Consider the following 20,937-nt stretch of genomic DNA (forward strand, 5'->3'; position numbering starts at 1 on the left):
GCCTACACCAGAGCCACAGCAACGCGGGATCCGAGCCCCGTCTGCGACTTACACCACAGCTCACGGCAACACCAGATCCTTAACCCACTGAGCAAGGCCAGGGATCGAACCCGCAACTTCATGGTTCCCAGTCGGATTCGTTAACCACTGCGCCAGGACGGGAACTCCGGGGTTGCCTTTTTAGGGCTGCACTCACGGCATGTGGAGAGTCCTGGGCTAGGGGTCAAATTGGAGCTGCGGCTTCCAGCCTACACCACAGCAATGCCAGATCCAAGCTATGTCTGCAAACTACAGCACAGCTCACAGCAACACCGGATCCTTAGCCCACTGCACAAGGCCAGGGATGGAACCCACATCCTCTGGATCCCGGTCGGGTTCATTACCGCTGGTTTGCTATGTGTTGGGGTAGAGTTTATTTTCTTCCAGTCAAGGCTACTGACTGATTTATCCTTTCTCTGCCAATTGGGAATTCCATATCTATCATGTGTTAAATTCTTACATGGATAAAATTCACAAATTAATGTTTTAAATACGTGCACCAAATTAATGTTTTAAATACGTGCACCTGGAAAACCCAAAGCTGCCTTTTTATTTTCAGTCTTAGCTACGTATACATGGATTTTATATTGTGGTTATTCCTCTAACAATTCCTGATGAGGGCCCATTTGATGTGAGGTGCTATGCTGGGTGTGGGGGACAAAGTTATGAACAAAACAAACATAAATCCCTGCCTTTGTGGAGCAAACAGGCATGAGAGCAGACAATGAACAATCAATATGTAAATGAGTGATGTGTCAGGTGAAAAGAAACAACAATAAAAAATGGGGTAACAGGATAGAGGGGGGAAGGGCACTATTTTATTTTACTTAATTAATTAATTTGTCTTTTGTCTTTTTAGGGGTGCACCCACGGCATATGGAGGTTCCCAGGCTAAGGGTCTAATTGGAGCTGTAGCCACTGGCCTATACCACAGCCACAGCAACACAGGATCCGAGCTGTGTCTGCGACTTATACCACTGCTCATGGCAATGCCGAATCCTTAACCTGCTGAGCTAGACCAGGGATTGAACCCACAACCTCATGGTTCCTAGTCTGATTTGTTCCCGCTGCGGAAAAGGCACTATTTCAGACAAGATGGATAAAGGTGGAGTTTCCATTGTGGCTCAGCAGGTTAAGAACCCAACATACTCTCCTTGAGAATGCGGGTTTGATCTCTGGCCTCACTCAGTAGGTTAAGGATCTGGCAATGCCGCAAGCTGAAGCATAGGTCACAGATGTGGCTTGAATCCACTGTTGCTGTGGTTGTGGGGTAGGCAGGCAGCTACAGCTCCAATTTGACCCCTAGCCCAGGAACTTCCATGGACATCTTGGGGAAGAGTTTTCTAGGGAGAGGGAACAGCCATTGCAAAGGTCCTAAGATTAACCCTGCTTGGTGAGTTTGTAATATAACCAGGAGGCAGTGAGGCCAGAAAAGAGCAAAGAAAGGAGTGAGTGGAAGGAGGGGAAGGCAGGGAGGGGACAGGGCAGAGCCGACAGGGCCTTATGGGCTACAGGGAGGACTTGGGCTTTCCTCAGAGTGAGGCAGGAGCCATGGAGGGTTCAGGGCAGAGGAGGGACGTGCCCTGACTGGTGTCCACAGGCTCCTCTGGCCCCTGCAGTGGGAACAGACTGTGGGGGACAAGGGTGGGAGCTGAGAGACCAAGGTAGAAGCACTGTCCAGACAGGAGATGACAGCTCTGTGACAAGGGTGGGGTTGGAGGAGGGGGTGAGAAGCAGTTGGATTCTCCGTAGATTCTGAAGGCAAAGCTGATGTGAAGTGAAAAGAGAGGTATCCCAGCTTTCCTGCCTGATCACTCAGGAGGACAAAACTGCCTGCCTTTTTTTTTTTTTTTTTTTTTTGCTTTTTAGGGCTGCACCTGTGGCATATGGAGGTTCCCAGGCTAGGGGCCGAATCGGAACTGCAGCTGCCAGCCTACATCACAGCCACAGCAACGCCAGATCCTTTGGCCCACTGAGCGAGGCCAGGCATCGAACCCATGTCCTCATGGATGCTAGTCAGTTTTGTTACCCGCTGAGCCATAACAGGAACTCCAGAGCTTCCATTTCTGAGTCAGGGAAGCTTGTGGCCATGCTGAGTGGGAGGCGCCCATGAGAACCCCATGTGAGGTGCCAAGGGGGCAAATGTCACAGGGGTGTGCAGCTCAGGGTCAAGACCCTCCCCAGGGACCCTATTCAGGGTGGAGCTGGTGGTTGAAGGCCCGAGTCTGCAGAAGTGTCCCCAAGGGACCTAATGTATCTGGGAAGAGGAGAGGCTGTGGCTGGACACTGCTTGTACAGGGTGGGACCAGCCGGCCTTTGGGCTGGCAGGGAACTCTGGAACTGCAAGGCTAACTTTGGGAGGCCTGGTCAACCAAGGACATGGCTTGGAGCCTTGGGCCTCGCCTGTTTGCTAAAGCCTGTGGACCAGGGGGCAGGTGGGGCCTCCACAGCTAAAAGCCACTGTGGGGGAGGTGACATTTCTCTAGGGACAAGCTGAGTGGGTGAACAGAGTCCCAGTCTCAGGGGTGCCTGACGCTGAGGCAGCAGATGCAACTATTGAGCACCAACTGTATACCCACACACTGGCTCTGTGCTCCACACTGGATACCTATTTCTGCCAAAGACACCCCCACACCGAGTGATAAATGCCACGTCAACTTTTGCCAGTCAACAAATGCCAGTACAGTTGATTGTACTGTAAACTACAACTGGCTCCAAGGGTTTTTGGGAGATGCAGTTTGAATTAGCAGGAGTTCCCACTGTGGCTCAGTAGGTTAAGAACCCGACTAGTATCCATGAGGGTGCTGGTTTGATCCCTGGCCTCGTTCAGTGGGTTAAGTAGCTGGCATTGCCAAAAGCTGCAGTGTAGGTCACAGATGTGGCTCAGATCTGGCATTGCTGTGGCTGTGGCTATAGCTCCAATTCCACCCCTAGCCTGGGAACTTCCATATGCCACAAGTTCAGCCCTAAAAAGAAAAAAAAAAAAAAGAAAAACTGGCACATGCTCAGGGGAGTATACACCATTGGCACAACATTGTAAATCCACCATACTTTAATTTTTAAAAAATTAAATAAATTTTTAAAAAGGGAGTATACAGCCATTGTAGGGGTGGATGATTGTTGTAAGGGAGTATGACCAGCCAACTGGGCACCCTAGGACCCTAGGCCAATTGGGAGACCACACAAGCTGTACAACTCCACACTGGCTGTATACCTCCCACCAGCTGTATACCACTACCCCTACTTTATACCCCACACTGATTAAACATCCGTAGTTGGGAGGAGATCCTGTCATGGCACAGCAGAAATGAATCTGACTAGGAACCACGAGGTTGAGGTTGGATCCCTGGCCTCGCTCAGTGGGTTAAGGATCTGGAGTTGAGGTGAGCTGCAGTGTAGGTTGCAGATGTGGCTCAGATCTGGCAGTTGCTATGGCTGTGGTGTAGGCTGGCAGCTGTAACTCCAATTGGACCACTAGCTTGGGAACCTCTATATGTCAAGGGTGTAGCCCTAAAAAGCAAGAAAAATAAAATAAAATAAACATCCCTAATTGTATACCTTCATGTAGACTATGTGTCCCATGCTGGTAGTACCCTTATACCTACTGTATACCCCGTTGAATACTCCTACATTGACAATACATCCATGCAACTCTATACCTCCTGGTATCCCATGCCTGGTCTTTGACTTGTTTTAGTTTTATACTTTAGCCCCATAAGGGAAGGCAAGGCACTGGCCTTGAGTATCTTCTGGTTTGGATGGGGCAGGAGCATTTGAATTCAGGGCCTTTCAGTAGGAAGTCAGGTACCCGAGAACAGACCCACAAGACTGGGTCTCCCATTTGCTACTGTACACAGTAGGTGCTCCTTAAATACTGATCTTTGAAACAGTGGCTTCAGGAGTTCCCTTGTGGCACAGTGGGTTAAGTACCTGGCATTGCCACCACAGTGGCTCCAGTCACTGCTGTGGTACGGGTTCCATCCATGGCCCAGAAACTTCCTCATGCCAAGGGTGCAACCAAAAAAACCAAAAAACAAGTGAGTTCCCATCGTAGCTCAATGGAAACAAATTTGACTCGTAACCATGAGGACACAGGTTTGAGCCCTGGCCTTGCTCAGTGGGTTAAGGATCCTGAGATGTCGTGAGCTGTGGTGTAGTTTGCAGATGAGGCTAAGATCCCATGGTGCTGTGGCTGTGTGGTGGGCTTGCCGCTACAGCTCCGATTAGACCCCTAGCCTTGGAACCTCCTATGCCAAGGGTGTGTCCCTAAAAAGACAAAAAACAAAAACGAAAAACCAGGGGCTTCAAGACTATCAACTTTTGAGAGTATGCAAGGATGGTGAGTGAGCTGAGGTGTATAGCCTTGGGGGAGGGGGGTCACAAAAGGACAGGCTTGGGGCAATGCCAGGCTGGGATGTGAGCATGGGGCTTTTAGTCCTAATTTGGCAGCAGTTTTCCAGTGACAGCAATGTGGATTTTTATATGGGGCTATCCCAATATTTAACTGTTGGCATTTACTTTTCACTTTTTTTTTTTTTTTTTTTTTTTTTTTTTTAATTTTTGGCCATGCGCAGGGCATGCAGAAGTTTTGGGCCAGGGGTGGAACCTGTGCCACAGCAGTGAAAACAGGGGTCCCTTAACCACTTGGTCACCAGAGAACTCCTGGCATTTAGTTGAAAAAAAAAAAAATACAGGTTGGAGAGTTTTCAGCCCCAATGCTCTATAATTGGCTGGGTTTTTTTTTTTTTTTCCCAATTTTTTATTAAAGTATAGTTGATTTACAGTGTTTCTTTAATTTCTGTTTCACAACAAAGTGCCCCAGTCATACAGCTTTGTATATAATTGGCTCTTAGGGGTCAGCCATCTACCATTTTGGCGATGCCTTGCTAGAGCTTTACTTTCCTGTGCCTCAGTTTCCATACCTGGAGAATGGAACCATTATTAGGCTCCTTCCAGGATGGAGAAGTGTTCTAGGCAGTGTCGCCTGGAGTGGGGCTGGGGCGGGAGGCTGGTGGCGAGCCCAGCCCTGGGGTGAAGCCACAGTGTCCCCTGAGTGGGGGCGGGGCGGGGGGGGCGGGGAGGGCTAATTCGGGCGGCGGGTGAGTGGCGGGAGCAGCTGCAGCCCCGCCGGGCACTCAGCTCCCTCCCTCCGATCCGCAGTCCTGTCCGTCCTGAGGCCGCAGCTCAGCTGGGGCCGGTCTGACCGGTTTGGGTCGCCCCGCCCGGCTCTTGGCTGGGAGGAGCCGTCTCCAGTCAGCCCCTCGGTCCCTCCCTCCGGACGCCCGCACGTCCGGACCCGGGGGCAGAGGGGGATCGGGAGCAAGCGGGTGGCCGTCCGGGCTGGGCGCCGCCGGTAGGGATGGGGGGCGAGCGACAGCATTACTACGGGAAGCACGGTAGGCAGCGCCCCGGTACTGCACCTGGGCCTGGCAAGCTGGAGGGGGCAGCGGGAGGACCCGGGATCGGGGGGTAGCAGAATTGCAGATCTCGGCCTATACGCCCCACCTCCATCATTATCTGCCAGCACCCCTCACCCCAGTGCTCTCCTGGAGTTCTCTCCGAACTCCCTCTTGCGAAGGGCCCGCCCTCACAGCCTCCTCCCCAGGACTCCTGTGGAAACCATCTCCAGGTCTCACCTCGGACCCTTCCCTCTACCCGGCTTGCTGGTGGCCTCTTTTCCAGTCCACTCCCAGTGAGTGGCCACCAGATGATGGTGGGCTTTTCAGAGAACATCTTCAGGATCTCTGAATCTTATATCCCCCTCGGCCAAAGACTCCCTTAGGGACACCTGGGGAAGGGTAGTCTCCCGGCCCCATCTTAGACCACCCAGCTCAATCTTGCTGATTTTCAGGAACACCACAGAAGTATGACCCCACCTTCAAAGGACCCATTTACCACAGGTAAGAGCTCTGGGTTCCTGGAAGGGGAGGGGTCTCTACTAACACTGCCTCCACCCCTCTTTCTTTACACATACACACCCCCCACCTCTGTTCTCCAACAAACTGGTGATAAATATTTGCAGCTTAATGATAAAAGAACTTAAAGATAAAAGACCGATAAAAGAACGACTTTTTAAAATTTCCTTAATATACAAAGAGTCTTTACAAATGAATTCAGGCAAAGGTCTGGAGCAGGTCATTTATAGAACAAGAAACACTATAGACAATAGAATTACGGTGAAATGCTCAAACTCACTGGAAAATAAAGGGATGTAATTTAAAACAGTAACCAAATAGAATTTCCCCATCGCAGATTGGCAGAGCTTAAAAAGATTGAAGATTTCCCACTGTGGTGCAATGGGTCCTGGCCCCAGAACTTCCATATGCCAGGGGTTAGGCCAAAAATAAATTAAATAAATAAATATGTAATGCTGGTACGGATGTAGGGAAATAGGCACTCAATCAAAAGAAAGCTGAGGCGTTCCCGTCGTGGCTCGGTGGAAATATATCTGACTAACATCCATGAGGACACAGGTATGCAGCTAGGATCCTGTGTTGCTGTTGCTGTGGTGTAGACCAGCAGCTACAGCTCTGACTTGACCCCTAGCCTGGGAACCTCCATATGCTGCAAGAACGGCCAGAAAATGACAAAAGAAAAGAAAAGAAAGAAACCTGAACTGAACATTCAACCTGCTTTGAGGACAGTGTAACATTAGGCATTAAAATTTATATTTTGTTTTTTAAATCAAATTATATTAATATACAATATATTATTTTCAGGTCCATCCCCCACCTACCTCCCCTCTGGCAACTGCCAGTTTGTTCTCTCCATCTATGAGTCATTTCTGTTTTGTTTTGTTGGTTCATCTGTTTTGCTTTTTAGATTCCACATGTAAGTGAAAGCATATGTTATTTGTTTTTATTTCACTTAGCATAGTATCCTCCAAGTCCGTTCCATGTTGCTGCAAATGGCAAAACTGCATTCTTTTTTATGGCTGAGTAATATTCCGTTGTACCAATATACACCACATTTTTATCCATTCTTCTGTGAATGGGCACTTAGGTTGCTTCCGTATCTTGGCTATTGTAAATAGTGTAGAAGTGAAAGGTACTGATATTTAAAATGCATGTGCCCTTTGGCACAGCATTAGCACCACTTGGGAACATGTGTTCAAATAACGTATAGGGAGTTCCTGCCAGAGCACAACAGAGTCAGCGGTGTTTCTGGAGCACTGGGATGCAGGTTTGATCCCTGGCCCGGCACAGCAGGTTAAAAGATCTGGTGTTGCTGCAGCTGTGGCATAGGTCATAATTGCGGCTCAGATCTGATCCCTGGCCCAGGAACTCTATATGCCAAGGTGAGTTCCTGTTGTGGCTCAGTGGAAACGAATCTGACTGGTATCCATGAGGATGCAGGTTCAATCCCTGGCCTTGTTCAGTGAGTTAAGGATCCGGCATTGCTGTGAGCTGTGGCATAGGCCAGTGACTACAGCTCTGATTCACCCCCTAGCCTGGGAACCTCCATATGCTGTGGATGAGGCCCTAAAGAGCCAAAAAAAAAAAAAAAAAAAAAAAAGGAGAAGAAGAAGAAGAAAGAGAAAACAAATAACACGTGGATGTGGGTATGTTTGGAAGGTATCCATGATACCCAGCACACCAATATTCCCACACTGGTCTTTCAATCCCTAGGGGCTGCACAGATGTCATTTGCTGTGTGTTCCTCCTCCTGGCCATCGTGGGCTACGTAGCTGTGGGCATCATAGGTGAGCAGAGGAAGGGATGGGATTAGGGTCCCGGGGTGAGAGGGCAAGCCACAGCTGGGGCACAAGGGGGCTGGTGCTAAGGGGTGGCAGCTCCTCAGCCTCCCTGGATCCCCCTGCAGCTTGGACCCATGGAGACCCTCGAAAGGTGATCTACCCCACTGATAGCCGAGGCGAGTTCTGCGGGCAGAAGGGCACGAAAAATGCGTGAGTCTGGTTTCTTAGAGCCTGCTGGGGCTGGGGGGGAGTGGGAGAGCTTCATCAACACTGAGGAGAAGGTTCTAGGCTTCTCTCACCTCCATCCACCCACTAGTCAACAAGTACTTATAAAACTCCCATTAGAGTTGCTATTGTGGTTCAGTGGGTTAAGAACCCGACTAATGGAGTTCCTGTTGTGGCTCAGTGGTAAAGGATCTGACTAGTAATCATGAAGACGCAGGTTCAATCCCTGGCTTCACCCAGTGGGTTAAGGATCCAGCGTTGCCATGAGGTGTGGTATAGGGCCCAGACGTAGCTCAGATCCTTCATTTCTGTGGCTGTGCTGTAGGCTGGCAGTTAACTCCAATTAGACCCCTAGCTTAGGACCCTCCCTATGCCACACCTGTAGCCCTTAAAAAAACAAACAAACAAAATAAACAACAACTCCTATTATCCCCAGCCTCTGTTCCAGGCCTTGGGGACATAGCACTAAATGATACATTCAAAGTCTTGTCCTCTGGTGGCCCATATATCAGGGGAGAGACAGAGAGGAGACAGTCTCAGATCTGACGTCAGGTGGTGATGAAGGTGAGGTAAAAGATCAAGTTCAGTCTAGGCTGCTCCAGTCCCTGGCTGTGCCTATGGCAAGAGAGTGTCTCAACCTCTCTGGGCCTCATTTTCCTCATCTCTGAAATGGGGATCATGCCAGTCCTGTCTTCATAGGGCTGTTGTGATGGTTAGACAAGCCAATACATATCCAGTGCTCAGAATAGCACATGGCATGGAGTTGCTGCTGCTGTTATTATTGTTGTTGTTGCTGCTGCTGTTATTATTATTATCGTTTTAACACATTCTAAATAGGCTGGTAGAGAAGCCTTGACAGTTTCCATCTCCCTTCTCCAACCCCAGGAACAAATCCTACTTGTTTTATTTCAACATTGTGAAGTGTGCCAGCCCCCTAGTCCTGCTGGAATTCCAGTGTCCCACCCCACAGGTAACTTGTCCCCACTCTGCCTCTTTTCTGTCCCTTCCTCATCAAGTCCTTTTCCCCTTTAGTGGCAGCTTCTTTCCCAGCCCTTTCTCTCTCCCTGGTGAATAAGGGGATGGGCGTGGGACCTCTGTCCTGAAAGGGGATCAGGTGTCTGTTCTGGACCCAGCCAACCACTGCCTCCTGTCACCACCACCCCTGCCAAGATCTGCGTGGAGAAATGCCCCAACCGTTACCTCACCTACCTGAAAGCTCATGGAACCCAGGAATTTGAGTACTACAAGCAGTTCTGTGTGCCTGGCTTCAAGCAGAACAAGGTAAGCGGGGAGTTCCCATTGTCACTCAGTGGTAACGAATCCCACTAGTATCCATGAGGATGTGGGTTTGACCCCTGGTTTCGCTCAGTGGGTTAAGGATCCAGCATTGCTGTGAGCTGTGGTGTGGGTCACAGACAAGGCTCAGATCTGGTGTGGCTGTGGCTGTGGTGTAGGCTGGCAGCTGGAGCTCCGATTCAAACCCTAGTCTGGGACCTTCTGTATGCCACCGGTGCGGCCCTTTAAAAATAAATAAATAAATAAAATAAGGTAAGTGGATAGCCCAACAGGGGCAGGCAGAGTGCTGACTGGCAGGATTAACCTCTCCTTGTCCCTTGACAGGCTGTGACTGAGGTGCTTCGTGATGGTGACTGCCCGGCCGTCCTCATCCCCAGCAAACCCTGTGAGTCTGAGGTCCCATGAGCTCAGAAGAGGCTTGGGGAGGTTTCAGGGGCTCAGCCTGACTGGTCCCATCCCCTGTTTCCTGCAGTGGTCCAACGATGTTTCCCAGCCATCCATGCCCACAAAGGGGTCCTCATGGTGGGCAACGAAACCAGCTACGAAGATGGCCATGGCTTTCGGAAAAACATCACCGACCTGGTGGAAGGCGCCAAGTGAGGACCATAACCCACCACCACGCTGGCATCACATTTTCCTGGGTGGGACCGGGCATCCCCTGGGGCTGGTCCAATTAGGGAGGGGGAAATCTGACCTAAGCCCTGTCTGCCTCCTCCCAGAAAAGCCAACGGAATCCTGGAGGCCCGGCATCTGGCCATGCGGATATTCGAAGATTACACAGTCTCCTGGTACTGGATTATCATGTAAGTTGAGAAAGATGGTACCCCTCCCCGGGCTGCCCTGGCTGAGACTGGCAAGGGGATTGGGTCTGCTCATGCCCCCATTTTAATCCCCCAGAGGCCTGGTCATCGCCATGGTCCTGAGCCTCCTGTTCATCATCCTGCTCCGCTTCTTGGCTGGCATTATGGTCTGGGTGATGATCGTCATGGTGATTCTGGTCCTGGGCTACGGTGCGTCTCTTCCTCCCTGCATCCTCCTCTCCCCCCAGCCTGCAAAATGCTCATGCCCTTTGAGCTGTTGGTGGCCCATCAAGACTCTTCTGTGCAAACTATTACATTTAGAATGGATGGGCGGGGAGTTCCTGCTGTGGCTCAGTGGGTTAAGAATCTGACTAGTGTCCATGAGGATGCAGGTTCAATCCCTGGCCTCGCTCAGTGGGTTAATGGATCCGGTGTTGCCATGAGCTGTGGTGTAGGTCGAAGACGAGGCTTGAATCTGACACTGCTGTGATACTCATGCCACAGGTGCAGCAGTAAAAAAAGAAAAAAGGAAAGAAAAAACAGAATCCAACTAGTATCCATGAGAATGTGGGTTAAGGATCTCAGTTGCCATAGGCTACTGTTATAGGTCACAGTTGTGGCTCAGATAGAGTGTTGCTATGTCTGCAGCAACACTCTAGGCCTGAAGCTGTAAAAAGGAAAAAAAAAATGATCTTCGGGAGTTCCTGTTGTGGTGCAGTGGAAATGAATCTGATTAGGAACCATGAGGTTGCAGGTTCAGTCCCTGGCTTCGCTCTATGGCTTAAGGATCTGATGTTGTTGTGAGCTGTGGTGAGTGTTGCAGATGCAGCTCAGATCCTGTATTGCTGTGGCTGTGGTGTAGGCCAGCAGCTGTAGCTCCAATTGGACCCCTAGTCTGAGAAACTCCATATGCCGCAAGTGCAGCCCTAAAAAAAGGAAAAAAAAAAAAGATCTTCTCTTGGGAGTTCCCTGGTGGCACAGTGGGTTAAGGACCTAGCTTGTCACTGCTGTGGCATGGATTCGATCCCTGGCTCAGGAATTTCTGTATGTCATGGGAACAGATGAAAAAAAAATAAAATAAAAAATCTGAGCCATCAGACAACTTCCATCTTTTTTTTTTTAGCACCTGTGACATGGGGAAGTTCCCAAGCCAGAGATGGAACTGGTCATAGTACAGTAGTGACAAATGCCAGATCCTCATCCCACTGAGCCACCAGGGAATTCCCAGACATCCTCCATCTTTTAATTGGCATATTTGCGAAGATGTTCATTTCAGCATTGCTTATGAAAGCAGATGCTTGAAAACAATCTCAGGACTCATCTGTGTGGGAGGGGTTAAATCATAGTCTTCCATGGCTCAGGGGGTTAAGGATCCGGCATTGTCACTGATGTGGTTCTGGTTACTGCTGTGGTGTGGACCTTCCATGCACTATGGGCACAGACAAAGAAAATAAATTGAAACAGGGCGGATCTGCATTTCATTGACACAAAGGCATTCTCAAGTAGACCATTTAGCACAGTGATGAAGGACACAGGCTCTCTGGTACCAGAAAGCCCAGGGTCCACATGCCGCCTCTGCCAAGCCTTTGCTTTGTGACCTTGGGCAAGCGACTCAACCTCCCATGCCTCAATTTCCTCCTCTATAAAATGGGGATAATTAATATTTACTAGTTAGAAGGTTTAATGAGAAAAAGTGTGCAGATGAGATGCAGGAGGGCCCTGTAGATCTGAGGCCCGTGGAACCCAGAGGCAGTACTTCATATTCTGTTTATTCTTTTCAACTTTCCAGGAGGAAAGATGATGCATCTGCAACCCAATCTGGGGACACAGATGTTAAAATAGTCATGGTAACAGTGGTTTCTGGGTCCTGGCAGTTTAAGTGACTTTTTCTTTCTTTCTTTTTAGGCATATGGAGGTTCCCAAGCTAGGGGTCGAATTGGAACTGTAGCCACTGGCCTACGTCACAGCCACAGCAACGCCAGATCCTTAACCCACTGAGCGAGGCCAGGGATCAAACCTGCAACCTCATGGTTCCTAGTCGGATTCATTTCCGCTGCGCCACAACAGGAGCTCCAACTAGCTTTTTTGTTTGTTTGTTTTTTAGGGTCGTACCCGAGGCATATGGAGATTCCCAGGCTAGAGGTCTAATCGGAGCTGTAGCTTCCAGCCTATGCCAGAGCCACAGCAACGTGGGATCCAAGCCAAGTCTTTGACCTACACCACAGCTCATGGCAACACCAGATCCTTAACCCACTGAGCAAGGCCAGGGATCGAACCTGCAACCTCATGGTTCCTAGTCAGATTCATTTCCACTGCACCACGACAGGAACTCAGACTAGCTCTTTTTTTTTTTTTTTTTTTTTTGGTGGCACCTAGGGCATCCAGAAGTTCCCAAGCCAGAGATCTAACCCATGCCGCAGTGGTGACAATGCACAATCTTTAACCACTAGGCCACCAGGGAACTCCTAGTTTTTTTGTACTTTATCTTTGCTTTACTGTTTTCCTCTACAGAGAGCTAAGGAGAATGCCGAAATGCTCTAATGCTATCCCACTGGATGTTAGTCCCAAGCCCTCCCTCCCCACCCATGATTCATTGGTACAAGGTGGCAAAGGGGTCAGGAAAGCCTCAGGCCACACAGTATCCTGACACCTATTCATTCATTCATTCATTCATTTATCATGTACTGAGTGACTGCTGTATCCTGGGCAGTTTTCTAGGTCCTGGGCTTACAGCAGTGAATAAAACATGACAAATCTTTTCTCTCGTGGCAATTATATTCCTGGGCAAGATGGACAAGACACTAACCAGAAAAGCTCTAGGTTGTCAAGGTGGTGAAGGAGGACAAAAAATTGGAGTGTGGAGTTCCCTGGTGGCTCTACAGTGTAAAGAGCTGATGTTGCCACTGCCATGGCTCAGGTTGCTGCTGTGGCATGGGTTTGATCCCTGGCCTAGGAACTTCCACATGCCACAGATGTGGCCAAAAAAGAAAAAAATAAAAGAAAGTGGAGTATGAGAGGGTATGATCCTAAATAGAGGAAGGGATTCTAGAAGGTCTCATGAGAGGGTGACATCTGAGCAGAGACTAGAGATTATGAGGGGTCCAGCTGGGGAGAGAATGAACCAGACAGCAGGAAGAGCAAGTACAAAGCCCCTGAGGCAGCAGCAAGCGACGGCAGCCCCTCTCTGCCTTGGGTTTTTCTGGTGTGTCCACAGCATGTGGAAATTGCCAGGCCAGGAATGGAACCTGTGTCACAGCAGTGACCTGAGCCACTGCAGTGACAACTCTGGATCTTTAACCTGGTGCACCACAAGGGAACTCCCAGCCTTGGGTTTTTATTTCTGTTAAGTGAGCATTGTTGGACCTGCTTTGCAGTGTTGGGGGTGCAGCTGGTGGGCTGCAATCCATCATAGCACGGTGGTTCCCTGTGCAGGAATATTTCACTGCTACATGGAATACTCTCGACTGCGTGGTGAGGCTGGCTCCGACATCTCCCTGGTGGACCTTGGCTTCCAGACAGATCTCCGTGTGTACCTGCATTTGCGGCAGACCTGGATGGCCTTCAGTGAGTCCCAGTTGCCCCCTCCTGTCCCCGGTGACACCTGGGTGGGAGTGGAGAGCCCAGGCAGATGGCAGACTCGGTCACCCTCTGCCTCCCACAGTGATAATTCTGAGCATCCTTGAGGTTATCATCATCTTGCTGCTCATCTTTCTACGCAAGAGAATTCTCATCGCCATTGCACTCATCAAAGAAGCCAGCAGGTGGGTGCCAGGGTTCTGGGGTCAGGCTGGAGTGGTCCCAGGGCTGCTCAGACCTTGATGTCTTTCTCTTTTTCTCTCAGGGCTGTGGGATATGTGATGTGCTCCATGCTGTACCCACTGGTCACTTTCCTCCTGCTGTGCCTTTGCATCGCTTACTGGGCTAGCACTGCTATGTATCCACCATCAAACCTGGATCTCTGACCCCAGGAGTGGCTAAGTGCCAAACGTGCCTGGAGGTGACCTGCAGCCAGGGAGCAAGGCCAGAACCTGGTGAGGGGATGGATTCTTCTCCAGGAGCCCATGGGGTCCCTAATTCCAGACCTTGGTTTCCTTAACGAGTCTCCAGCTTCCTGTCTACTTCCAATGAAGCCGTCTATAAGATCTTTAGCGACACTGACTGCCAAGCTGTTGGGAAAACCTGCAACCCTGAGGTGGGTGTCCAGAGGTGGTGGGTAGCTGTTTCCCAGCAGCCCCACTTGGGGACCATTGAACAAACATTTGGCACCTGCTGTATGCTCTGTGCTGGATGTGGGGGGCATGGAAGGGAAGAGCTCCAGCCCGGCAGCCGCTCCCCTCACCCCCATCCCAAGTGTTGAACCACTCACCTTTCTCTCCCTTGACTTCATTTCCTGGGTCCCCCACTCCCAGCACCTTTCTCTTAACCCAGCGTTAGCCAGCTCTTGCTTCTAGAACCCCTACCTTGCCTTTCACAAGCCCCTAACCTACCCTCTGTTGTACTTATACTGATCTCTGCCACTTGCGATCTGTCCCCCTGGCTGTTGTATTGATTCCCCAAATACCTGTCTCACTTCACTGATGCCCATTGAGTCAGTGATCCCTAACCTTGCTTCCGGAACCCCTTTTGCAAGCCCCTATTCTAAACCCCCAATCCCTTGATTAACTTTTTTTTTTTTTTGTCTTTTTTAAGGCTACATCCACGGCATATGGAGGTTTCCAGGCTAGGGGTCTAATCAGCCAGCCTACGCCACAACCACAACATCAGATCCGAACCAAGTCTGCAACCTATACCACAACCCACCGCAACACTGGATCCTTAACCTACTGAGCGAGGCCAGGGATTGAACCCACAACCTCATGGTTCTTAGTCGAATTTGTTTCCACTGCGCCGCAATGGGAACTCCCCAACCCCTTGATTAACTCTGATTCCCATGATACCTGCCCAACCCTGTTGTCTGCCTGACCCAGACCTGATGCCCAAAGCCCAACCTGAACCCCTAGCCCCTATGATGTGACTAGGCTCTGTGTCCCTCCCACAGAACTTCTCCTCCTCCAGTGAATTCCACCTGTGCCCTGGTGCCCACTGTCAGTTCGCCTTCTACGGTGGTGAGTCTACTTACCACCGGGCCCTGCTGGGCCTGCAGATCTTCAATGCCTTCATGTTCTTCTGGCTGGCCAACTTTGTGCTGGCACTGGGCCAGGTCACACTAGCTGGGGCCTTCGCTTCCTACTACTGGGCTCTGAAGAAGCCAGATGACCTGCCAGCCTTCCCGCTCTTCTCTGCCTTCGGACGGGCGCTCAGGTGGGGCCCCAGGTGGGCAGGGGGTAGGGGTAAGATGGAGTGGAAGAGGCCTACCCTGGCCACTGACCAGCCCCTTGGCCCAAAGGTATCACACAGGCTCGCTGGCCTTTGGCTCGCTTCTTCTGGCCATCGTGCAGATCATCCGAGTGATGCTTGAGTACTTGGATCAGCGTCTGAAAGGTATGGTCCAGGGGTGGTTGGCATGGCTCCTACTGGGGAAGGGAGGGTGGTGACAAAGGGGCAGATTGGGATTGGTTCTTGTGTGGGGGTAGGGCTGAGGTGACAGGGACAGTGATTGGTTTCTGCATGGGCGGGGTATATGGGGGGGACGACAGGAGGCCCCCCTCCCAGGCTTGAGTGATTGGTTCCTGCGATGGAGGAGTGACTGGGAGAGCCCATTGGGCCGAGTTTTTTACTGTTGAGAGGGCAGGAACAAGAGGCCAGGGCCACCATTGGTTACTCAAGAGAGGGTTGGGCTGGGATTAGTTGTACTTTGGGGTGGGGCTAAGGAGGCCTCAAGGATTGGCTTCTGCCTGGGAGGCGGGGCAAGAGTAGCATTGCAGTTCCTCATGGATTCCTGTCTTGGGGTTGCGCTGAATGCGCCTCTTTGGGGGCGGGGCTGAGGATCCTGGCCCAGGTCGGTTCCTACTAGTGTGTGGGACAGGACCCCGGGGGTCCTGGACCAAATTTCCTCTCTCCAACTCTTTGAGAAGGTGGGCTCTAAGGGTCCTAGACTGTGGCAAGTGAGAGTAACTGGGGGGATGGGGGTGGGGTTCTACCAGGGCAAGTGGGGTCTCCGCTCACCTCTGCATCCCTTCCACTACCAGCTGCGGAGAACAAGTTTGCAAAATTCCTCATGACCTGTCTCAAATGTTGCTTCTGGTGCCTGGAGAAATTCATCAAATTCCTCAACAGGAATGCCTACATCATGGTGAGTAGGCTTGGGATCAGGAACTAACCCACGAGATCCTGTGGGGTGGAGAAGCCCTCATGCCCCACCCGAAGGGCCTGATCCATCCCTCCCACTTCCCTCCAGATTGCCATCTACGGCACCAACTTCTGCACCTCGGCCAGAAACGCCTTCTTCCTGCTCATGAGAAACATCATCAGGTCAGGGAAAACACCATTCTTCTGGCCTCCTCTCTCCTCCCCTGTGGCCCTGAGCCAGCATTCACGCCTGCCTCTTTACTGTCCCCTGCAGAGTGGCTGTCCTGGACAAAGTTACCGACTTCCTCTTCCTGTTGGGCAAACTTCTGATTGTGGGTAGCGTGGGTGAGTGCTACTCATCCAGCCTGCCCAGTTGTGGGGAGCCTGTTGGGGGCCACTTGAGAACCGCTGTTGGGCCCCCATATCTCCTGTGATATGTTCTCTTCCTTAGGGTATTTTTGGGGGTGCTCCCTTCTTTATCCAGAACCTTCTCCATCTTGATTTCCTTCCTCTTTCCAGGGATCCTAGCTTTCTTCTTCTTCACCCACCGAATCAGGATCGTGCAGGACACAGCACCACCCCTCAATTATTACTGGGTGCCTATACTGGTACGAACCTTTGGTGACAGACAGGTTGGGGAGAAGATGTTGGGACTTGCCTGGGCTCCTTTGGACAGATGTGCATGGGAGTCGGAGGTGGGGAATTGATGATTAACTCAGGCCACAAACACTTATTTAGTACCAACTGTGTTCTAGGCATGAAGTGGGAGGGCTTCCCTTTAAAGGCCTCACAGTTTAGTAGTAAAGGATGTTAATCAATAATGATGTGGGTGAGGAGTTCCCTGGTGGCTCAGCAGGTTAAGGACCTGGCATTGTCGCTGCTGTGGTTCAGGTCGCTGGTATGGCTGTGTGGCTCAGGTTCAATCCCTGGCCTAGGAACTTCTGCATGCTGTAGACACAACCAAAAAAAAAAAAAAAGTATCACTTTGGGGGTTTTTTGTTTGTTTTTTAATTTTTGGCCACCCCATGGCCTATGGAGTTTCTGGGCCAGGGATCAGATCCAAGCCGCAGTTGCAACTTACACCACAACTGCAGCAACACTGGATCCTTTAACCCACTGTGCCAGACTGGGGATCAAACCTGTGTCCTGGCGCTGCAGAGATGCTGCTGATCCGTTGCACCCCAGCAGGAACTCCAGTATCACTTTGTTTTTAAAAAAAAAAAAAAAAATGATGCGGGTGGATGCATGATTGCAAACTTATATGTGTCACAGAGCAGAATTACAGGGAACCAACTGTTTCTGGTGGAGGATTTGGGCAGGTGTGGGAGTTCAGAGGGCTTCACTGTGGAGGTGGGTCACATCTGAGGTCTAAAGGAGATGCAGGCAACATCCAGGCAGAGGGAACAAGAACGGAGGCGCTGAGGCAGGACTATTCCAGGAACAATGAGCCAATCACTCTGGCTGGTGTGAGGGAGTGACGTGGAGAGGGGTGGCGATAAGGGCCTTGGCAGAGTTATGTCATCACCCTAAGAGCCGTGCAGTATCAGGGCAGGCCTTGGGGCCCAGTGTCCTAGATCTTTATCTTCCTCCTCTCCTTGCTAGTTTGAAGATGAGTGACTTTGGGCAAGTTAATTTAATCTCTAAAGTCCACTCGCTTCAGTTGCTCAGTGTTTATCAGGTATCTCCCACGGCCCTGCGAGTCTCCAGATTGCTGGGAATATAGTGATAAGTGAGTGAGTCAGACAGTCTAGTAGGGATGTGGGTAGTAACCTGTCTTGCCCTGGATGTGCGTTGAATTGTACAGAGGCCTCAGAGCAGAGACTCATCAGCAGGGAAATGGCATGACCCCAGCCTGGGAGAGATGTGGTGGTGGGTGTGGGTTGCCCTAGGTAAGAGCTGGAGTGGAAATGGCTCATCTGTCTTTGCCCAGACGGTAATCGTTGGCTCCTACCTGATTGCCCATGGCTTCTTCAGCGTCTACGGCATGTGTGTGGACACGCTGTTCCTCTGCTTCTGTGAGTGACCCCTCACTTGGCGGGACCCCGACTCCCTCCCCCACTCTGGGCAGACCATCTCCCTCCCCTGGGGCTGCACATTTGCCTGCCCAGCACCCCCCACCCCGGGGCCCCGGCTCAGCACCCCCTCGGCTCCCTCCTGCACTCAGAGTTTCAGAGCTGCTCCATTCTGTTGTCCCCTGGTTCAGGCTGCAGCTGGGACGCTCTGCCCCTGGGCCCTCAGCTTTGGAGTTTCTGGCTTTGTTGGGGGGGGGGCGGGGGGATCTGTGGCTGCCACTAACTCTGGTCTCTCCATCTGTCTGTTTGTGTTTGTTTTCTCTCTTTTCTCTTCCTCTCCTCATGCCTGCTGGCTTCCCTGTTCTTCCCTGCCTCCTTTCCCCCACCCTTCCTGACTCTCCCATTTCCCGCCTGCTGGTTCCTGGGGGGAGCCCAGGTGAGGACCTGGAAAGGAATGACGGCTCTCAGGAGCGACCCTACTTCATGTCGCCCGAGCTGAGAGACATCCTGTTGAAGGGGAGTGCGGAGGAGGGGAAGCGGGCCGAAGTTGAGGAGTAGAGCTGGAGGCTGGCTTGGGAGCCAGGCAGGCCTCCTCGTTTCCTCCCTGTAGACTGGGGGTGCATGCGGGGCTTTGGGCCTGGGAGTGGGGAGCGTGTGTGTGTGTGTGTGTGTGTGTGTGTGTGTGTGTGTGTGTGTGTGTGTGTGTGTGTCTTGTTCCCATCCCACTACAGTCCATCCCCTCCAGTCCCAGTGTGTCTTGCTTCCTAACCCTCTAAGGCTTCTCTGTGGCCCCTGCCTGCCTGCCCTGTCCCCTCCCTGTCTCCCCCCCACAAGGCCCCTGCCCTTGGGCTTCCCTCATACCACCTGCTCTGGGGCCTCTCTCCGCAGTGGAGGACCTGGAGAGGAACGATGGCTCGATGGAGAGGCCTTACTTCATGTCTCCCACCCTCAAGAGGCTTTTGAACAAGACCAACAGGAAGCCGGCTGAGTCCTAAAGGCCCGGCCCCTGCCCCCCCACCTCCCTGAAAGTCTCACAGTGGGTGCTCGGCAGCTGTGGGTCAGAATCCCTAGCCCATCGGGCTGACCTGAAGTCCTATCACTGCCACCCTCTTCCAGCCCCGCATCATCCAGTCACCACCCATTTCTGGGAAGCTGGAGGATTGGGGGCATCCCATCCCTATACCAAGGGCCAGTCTGTTTTCACAGGGCAGCCCCCCAAGACTGCACAGTGAGTCTTTCCAGCCTCCCCTGGCCCGGATGAGAAGCGCAGCGAGGCTTCTTGATGGCTGGCAGGCGAGAGAACCCGGCCTCTGTGGGCTGTCCTCCATCGCCTGTCCCCCTTTTAGGACAGGACAGCATCTGTGTATGCAGAAGCGGTGACCACAGCAAGGCTACCACCATTCACTTTGTGTCTGCTCCGGCCAGAATGCCAGGACCCTTCTCCAGGGCTGAACAACTGGCCACCGGCCACTCCAGGCATTTCTTCGTTAATATTTTTTTAACCTGGATGTGCATTAAAGGATCTGTTAGCTTTTTTTCTGTCCGTCTTCACGACTGAGATGGGTCTGCTAAGGAATGCTTTTCTGCTTTCTCGTGTCCACTCCTTGGGTGTGGCTGGGGTGGGAGTGTGCGCACCCAGGTTGGGGTGTTTCCTGGCAGGGGAGACAGTAGTAGGCTGTGTTGATGGGAGAAGGGGGAGGGAAGCTGTCAGGGGAGGTTGCCTGGGAGCAGGCTGGTGTGGGGCAGGAGGGAGGAGGTGGCTAGCAGCAGCTTAATGGAAACCGGCTGCCTGGCAGGCTGGCTGGTGGGGTTGGGCCGAATTTCTCTCCTTTCTCTGCCAGTTATTGACACAGCTCTCTTTGTGAGAGAGAAAAGAACTGAATCCACCCAAGGGACAATTTCAGATGAAAGGGGGGTGGGAATAGGGCCAGATGCCCTGGGCAAATGGGGGGGGGGCCCTTCTGCCCAGTCACCTCACCTTGAGGATCCTTTTGCCAAATTTGTTGAACTCAGGGGAACTGGTGTCCTGGTTCCCCCTTCGCCATCTCCCAAGGCCCTGGATCCGGGATCCCAGAGAGGGAGAAACCCCAGCCTAGGGTTTCTTTCTCCTGTGCCTGCCACCCCCTTCCCTGTGCTGTCCTCACAGCCCTACATGTAACTGCATTCCAACCACTAATAAAGTGCCTATTGTACAGAGCCTGGGCCTGGAGTGTTTGTCGGGGGAGTGGGAGGCTGGTAGGAGGAACCCCAGCTTCAAAAGCCCCGGGATCCTCTGAACCCTAGCAACTTTCCCCAGGGGAAGGAGGGAGAGCAGGAAGCCCTCTGTCTGTTGGCCTGTCTCTATCCGTATTCCACCATGCAGGCAGCTGAGGTTTCTCCTGATGCCTAGACTCCAGAGGGCAGCACTGACCTGCCCACTGCCTCAGCACACAGCCTAGACACGTGCCCCAGGCCCCCTTTGTCTCCAGCCTGGGCCAGGCACCTGGGCATCAATCACAGTCTAATCTAGTGGCTTGGGACCTGCAGAGCTGCCCCGCCCTGCTGCCTGGAGGCTCGCCACTGCCCCCTGGTGCCAGCTGTCTATCACTTGTCTCATGGCCCCACTGTGTTAACTGCCTTTCTCACCCTGTACATCCTGGAA

At 51.8% G+C, this 20,937-nt stretch overlaps 1 protein-coding gene across 4 annotated transcripts in view; it reads left to right on the plus strand.

Annotated features, from left to right (window-relative positions):
* The window catches only part of SLC44A2 (solute carrier family 44 member 2), a 34,136-nt gene extending 13,643 nt beyond the window's left edge, over positions 1-20,493 (plus strand). Inside the window, exons 1-23 of one of the 4 annotated variants that reach the window (XM_021083791.1) lie at positions 5,183-5,435; positions 5,891-5,939; positions 7,668-7,741; positions 7,861-7,945; positions 8,846-8,930; positions 9,131-9,241; positions 9,581-9,641; positions 9,729-9,852; positions 9,976-10,059; positions 10,154-10,266; positions 13,489-13,620; positions 13,718-13,817; positions 13,898-13,990; positions 14,164-14,248; positions 15,095-15,357; positions 15,443-15,537; positions 16,185-16,288; positions 16,394-16,467; positions 16,559-16,629; positions 16,804-16,892; positions 18,215-18,299; positions 18,733-18,879; positions 19,185-19,889. In XM_021083791.1, the coding sequence (XP_020939450.1) occupies positions 5,399-5,435; positions 5,891-5,939; positions 7,668-7,741; positions 7,861-7,945; positions 8,846-8,930; positions 9,131-9,241; positions 9,581-9,641; positions 9,729-9,852; positions 9,976-10,059; positions 10,154-10,266; positions 13,489-13,620; positions 13,718-13,817; positions 13,898-13,990; positions 14,164-14,248; positions 15,095-15,357; positions 15,443-15,537; positions 16,185-16,288; positions 16,394-16,467; positions 16,559-16,629; positions 16,804-16,892; positions 18,215-18,299; positions 18,733-18,854 (2,136 nt within the window). In that variant the 5' untranslated portion in view covers positions 5,183-5,398 and the 3' untranslated portion in view covers positions 18,855-18,879; positions 19,185-19,889. Of the gene's footprint in view, positions 1-5,182; positions 5,436-5,890; positions 5,940-7,667; positions 7,742-7,860; positions 7,946-8,845; positions 8,931-9,130; positions 9,242-9,580; positions 9,642-9,728; positions 9,853-9,975; positions 10,060-10,153; positions 10,267-13,488; positions 13,621-13,717; positions 13,818-13,897; positions 13,991-14,163; positions 14,249-15,094; positions 15,358-15,442; positions 15,538-16,184; positions 16,289-16,393; positions 16,468-16,558; positions 16,630-16,803; positions 16,893-18,214; positions 18,300-18,732; positions 18,880-19,184 lie in introns of those variants that run through there. The other 3 variants (XM_005654863.3, XM_003123210.4, XM_021083792.1) reach the window with 3 other exon arrangements.

This window comes from Sus scrofa, chromosome 2 (genome assembly GCF_000003025.6).
Source record: "Sus scrofa isolate TJ Tabasco breed Duroc chromosome 2, Sscrofa11.1, whole genome shotgun sequence".
Taxonomy (NCBI): Eukaryota; Metazoa; Chordata; class Mammalia; order Artiodactyla; family Suidae; genus Sus; species Sus scrofa.